This window comes from Octopus bimaculoides, chromosome 1, assembly GCF_001194135.2.
Source record: "Octopus bimaculoides isolate UCB-OBI-ISO-001 chromosome 1, ASM119413v2, whole genome shotgun sequence".
NCBI classification, from domain to species: Eukaryota; Metazoa; Mollusca; class Cephalopoda; order Octopoda; family Octopodidae; genus Octopus; species Octopus bimaculoides.
In genome coordinates this window covers 96,138,638-96,144,064 of record NC_068981.1, presented here as the reverse complement: position 1 = coordinate 96,144,064, position 5,427 = coordinate 96,138,638, and the positions used below count along the sequence as shown (strand labels likewise).

General features: G+C 35.8%; 1 protein-coding gene across 1 annotated transcript in view; it reads left to right on the top strand.

The window, feature by feature from the left end:
* The window catches only part of LOC106876027 (coiled-coil domain-containing protein 157), a 24,515-nt gene extending 19,088 nt beyond the window's left edge, over positions 1–5,427 (top strand). Inside the window, exons 9-11 of the mRNA XM_014924401.2 lie at positions 504–652; positions 3,671–4,082; positions 5,095–5,427. Coding sequence (XP_014779887.1) covers positions 504–652; positions 3,671–4,082; positions 5,095–5,225 — 692 coding nt within the window. The 3' untranslated portion in view covers positions 5,226–5,427. The remainder of the gene's footprint in view (positions 1–503; positions 653–3,670; positions 4,083–5,094) is intronic.

The following is a 5,427-nucleotide window of genomic DNA, read 5'->3' as shown; positions in this document are numbered from 1 at the left end:
CCCCACCCTCCATATTCACCAGATATTGCTCCTTCAGATTTCCACTTATTCAGATCTTTGCAGAATAGTCTTAATGGTAAAAATTTCAATTCCTTGGATGACGTAAAAAGATACCTTGATGAATTCTTTGCCATGAAACCACCTCAATTCTGGGAAGAGGGTATTTTCAAGTTAAAGGAAAGATGGAGACACATTGTGCAACAAAATGGTTCATAATTGGTTGATTAAAAATGTAATGGCAAGTATTTATTGACCTTTTTCTTTCCTTTAAAAATCAGCACAAACTTTCCGGACAACCCAATATATCTGTTAAAATGAGATGTCGGTTTTATTTTCATTTTTGCCTAATTTAGACGACAGTTTATTCATCATACCCTATATATATATGCAGAGTAGTTCCATATTTAGAGAAAATCCTTTTATCACTAGTAAGCTTCTATTCGTTTTAGCACAAGATATTTTACTGACACCTTAAAGTACTTTCTCTACTTTCTATCCAACAGACAGTGGTCATCTTGAAAAGGACATGGCCCTCCAGTTGAAGTCCAATATAGTTCGTATCGAACTTTTAGAGAAGCAAAACCTGGTTTTAAGGAATACCTTAGAGAAGATTTGTATTGATCCCATTATCTTACAAAATGTTGCTAAGTTGGTAAGGACATATTCTTTCTTGTTTTGTTGTCAGCATCACTGTTACCATAGTTGCTGTAACCCTTGTCATCTTCACTATGGTTATCATTATGTTATTCCAGTGGCTTAACACCAGTCAACCAACATCGCATTACTCTATCAAGCTATGCCCCAACACACTACATCATTATCTCCATTTAACATCCGTTTTCCATGCTGGCATGCGATGGATAGCTTGACAGGAAATGGCAAGGCCAGGGGCCACATCAAGTTCCATAGTCTGTTTTGACTTGGTTTCTACAGCTGGATGCCCTTCCTAATGCCAGCCACTCCACAGATTATACTGGGTGCTTTTTATGTGGTACTGGCACACACGCTTTTTACGTGGCACCTTGGTTTTATGATCTCAATTCTGTTGTGGTGGGCAGGAAATTCTTTTTCCATATTTTCTATAAAGATATCTGCTTGCAGAAGTACAAATTGTGTAATATCAACTGCTTTGACTTCATTAGTTTGTTACAGTCTTGCAATGACTATAAGCACTACCCAACACTTCTTCAAACTAAATTTTAAAAGAATTGAAGATAATGATGGGGTGGGGTATGATGATAATGACATCTTGCTCAATTCATCACCATCTCATCATCATCAACTTTTTAATGTCCACTTTCTGATGCTTCCATTGGTCAGATAGAGTTTATTGAGGTAGTTTTTCTATAGCTGGATGCCCCTTCTGTCACCAAGCAAAGTAATATTTTCCTATAGGCAAATTTGTTCTCACAGAACATTGGAAATAAAGGACACTGCTTTATGACAGTAACAATCATTTGCAACTATTATACAATGTCAAGATGAAACACAAACACACACATTTATATAATGGGTTTCTGGGGTTCTTCAGTTTTCATCTACTAGAACTATTCACAAGACTTTGATTGGTCAAGGTTATCACAAAAGACAGCTGCTCATGGTGCCATACAGTGGGATTGAACTGAAATTGGGAAGCAAACTTCTTACCACACAACCACGTCTGTGTCTAATCATATGTAAAACTGATTTGTAACAGTAAAAATCAATTACATTCAAATATTTTTCTCTTTCATTTGCTTTTCTCTTCCTCTCCTTATGATGGTTTATTCTCTGTCACCTTAATATAAATACTACATTTCAATAGTCAAAAACTATTTAAATGCAGAAGATTTAAACGGTTTTAACATGAACTGTATAACTAGATGTCATTTATATAGTGATTGCTCCATCTTCACAGAGAATTGCTGTCTCTTTTTGGTTCCTTGTTACTGGCTTTCTACCCACAATCAGTCAGATGACTTTTCTGCATAACTGTGCACTTCTCGATAGTTAAGTCTATACACATCACCACTCTTCCATTGCCTTTGGATTTTCAGTAGATAGAATGATGAATGAGATCAACATAAAGAGACAGCTGTATATCAATGGATTATAGTGATAAACACTTGTACAACATGGTACCACTCTTTAAAATCCGGTAACTAGGACCTAGAATCAGGCTGAAGGGAGATAACCAGTAATAATGCTAAAGGGAGATAACCAGCAACAATATTGGAGGAAAGTTAACAGGGAGAATAGTTTTTGTGTGTGAAAGATGCACAGGTACCATTAACACTAAAAATGTACAGAAAATAGATCCCATCACATGCCAAGGGGGAAAAGTAGAAGTAGTCTATAACTTCTGTTACCTATGTGACCAAGTCAGTATTTGGGAGTGGATGCTCTGAATATGTAGCTCCTAGAATAAGAATAGACTGGGCAAAGTTCAGAGAGCTCCTACCTCAGCTGGTAACAAAGAGTGTCTGTATGATGCTTGTATGTGAATAGCTATGCTGCACAGCAGTGAAACACGGGCTATAACTGCTGAGGACATGCATAGGCTTGTAAGAAATGAAGCTAGTATGCTTTGCTGGATATTAATGTCAGTGTGCATGCACAACAGAATGTAAGCATCCTGAGAGTAAAGTTGGGCATAAGAGGCATCATTTGTGGTATGCAAGAGAAACGACTGTACTGGTATGGTCTTGTGATGTGTATGGACGAAGACAACTGTTTAACGATGTGCTGCACTCTAAAGGTGGAGGGAACCCATGGAAGAGGTAGACCTAGGAAGACATGGGACAAGGTGTTGAAGCACGATCTTTGAATGTTGAGCCTCACATAGGCAATGACAAGTGACCGAGACCTTTGGCATTATGTTGTGCTTGAGAACACCAGTCAAGCCAAATGAGATTGTACTCATGGCTGATGCCAGTGTTGTGTAACTAGCATGCAAAAAGCACCCTTCAAACATTGGGTGATATGCTGTACTGAGAAGATCTGTCAAGCTAAGTGAAATGGTAGTCATGGATGATGTCAGTGTCACATATCTAGCATCCATACCACTGGCACGGAAAAAGCACTGGTTGAGCGTTGGACCTCATGGAGGCAGTGACAGGTGATCAAAACCTTTGGCGATATACCATGCCTGTGTAGGAAACCTTGCCAAATCAGATTGGAACCTGGTGCAGCTTCCAAGCTTACCAGTTTGCAGTCAAACCATCCAACCTACACCAGTATGGAAAGCTGATGTTAAATGATGATGATGATAATAATGATGACTTGTTATGGTTATCTATCTCTACACGGTAGGACACAGTATTGACTTATAAAAACATAATATACTTCATAATATATTATGGTTGTATAACAAAATACCATGTCCCTACAAGTCATTAATATTAAAATAGACATTGTCAAGTTAATTAGTTATAAGAATAGTTCAACCAGATAACTAACTAAAATGTGCAGATAAACTAGTTAATTTAAATATATTAAATACGAGTTTTAAATGAACTGGTTAAATTAATCTTTAGAGGGCTTAAGTGAAATGTCATGATATTTTACATGTAGAAAGATCTACTCCAAAGTGAAAACATTGTTCTAGACGATAAATTAAAAATAGTGACATCATCTTAGAAATTCAAATATATTTTAGCATTTTTAAAAGTTTCCTCATTGTTATTTACAGCAACCAATTCCTTTGTGGAATATTGAGAAATTCGCAAGCAATGGAGAAGGAAGCTATCATAAGCAGACCATTGGTGGCCAAAGTATAACACATACTCAACATAACCAGCAACAATACATTCAGCAGAGCAGAGAGAAATATTCTCATATGATAAATAAAGAAGAGGATGAACGAGCTATGGCAAAAGCTCTGTATGAGATTGGGATGAGTGACCATTATAACCTGATGTCAAAACCAACTGGTAAAAATAAACAAGCAGCAGCTAGATGCCAGTCTTCAGATGCCAACAGATCACAACAATCTCAGCAGTTACCACCAACAACAACAAGATCATCTGGCAGCATCCAAACATATAAAGTTTTGAAGCAGTTAGGTAAAATGCACCATGGAAATTCAAGACCAAAGACTACAGGTAAAAAGAATTGATCATTTAAAGAGTTATGTTTTAAATTCATGACTTATACTTATTTATATGTTGTGGTACAGTTTTGTAGTTATTGTACTATATGAAGAGCAAGGCAATACTTTATGAAGGCTCATGGCTCAGTGGTTAGAGCATCAGGCTCACAATCATAAAGTAGTGAATTTGATTCCTGGACCAGGGTTTGTGTTGTGTTCTTGAGCAAGACATTTTATTTCATGACTTCAGTAGTTATGGGTATGGAGGTAGCTATATTAACACAGTAGGAGTTATAATACAGAAATGGGAGTCAAACTAACTTGCTACAAGGAATGAGAATCACCTGGTGGTGTTTAATTGGAAATTGGTGGGTTGGTTGTACTTTACTACACTCAGATAAAATAAATTCAACCCTTACCAGAATAAATGAATGGTACACCTCCTTCATGCTAACAAGAAAAAAGAACATCTATATAGTCACTCAACTGGTTAAAACGTAGTCTTTTAATACACTTCCAAACAGCTTTAAATAAAGACCGCATATTTCAAGTCCTAGGTCATAGAGCACTGGGGTTTGGACAAAATCCCACCCTGGACTATGTGAGTGAGAGGAAGACCATGGAGGAATTTCTGAATGGCATAGGGCACAGCATCAGGTTGTAGTAAAATGAACTTTAAATGAACCACAACATTTAATGAGGTTTTCAATATTGTGTTTGTTTTAATTTTTTCCAAGATTTTCTATGATGTTCCTTTTATTATATTCATTTTTGTGATTGGAGTTATTATATAACTAATGTGATATTTTACATCTCAGAGAAGTGTTCATAAACTACAAATAATTAGAATTAGTGCACCATACCTTTAGAATTATTCACCAACAACACCACCACCACCACCAACATAATAAATTTAATTTATCGTTGGGTTTATAGATGGTATTGATGACTGACTTAAAAATAAATATTTTATTTTTGTTTCTTCTAATTGAAAAAAAAACAAAACTTCTTGTTACTAATTTCAGAGACATCTGCCACAATAAAAACATTACTTACGAAACCGCCTCCACGTAATGCGTATGTATGTAAACACTGTGATAAATTATACTTACTGGAAAGAGAACTGTCAATTCATTATCTTTATTGTAAAGGCTGAGTAGCAAACAACTGGAGATACTGTTATCCTGTCACAGATCATTTATGTTGATGTCTAATTATCTAAACTCTCATGAACATTGTGTTTTTTCAGCATAGAAGACTAAGGGAGATAATTCTTTAACTGGCAATATTTTCTTAAAACATGAACTTTCAATAAATTATAAAATTCTTTTATTAAATAAATAATAAAATAATGATTA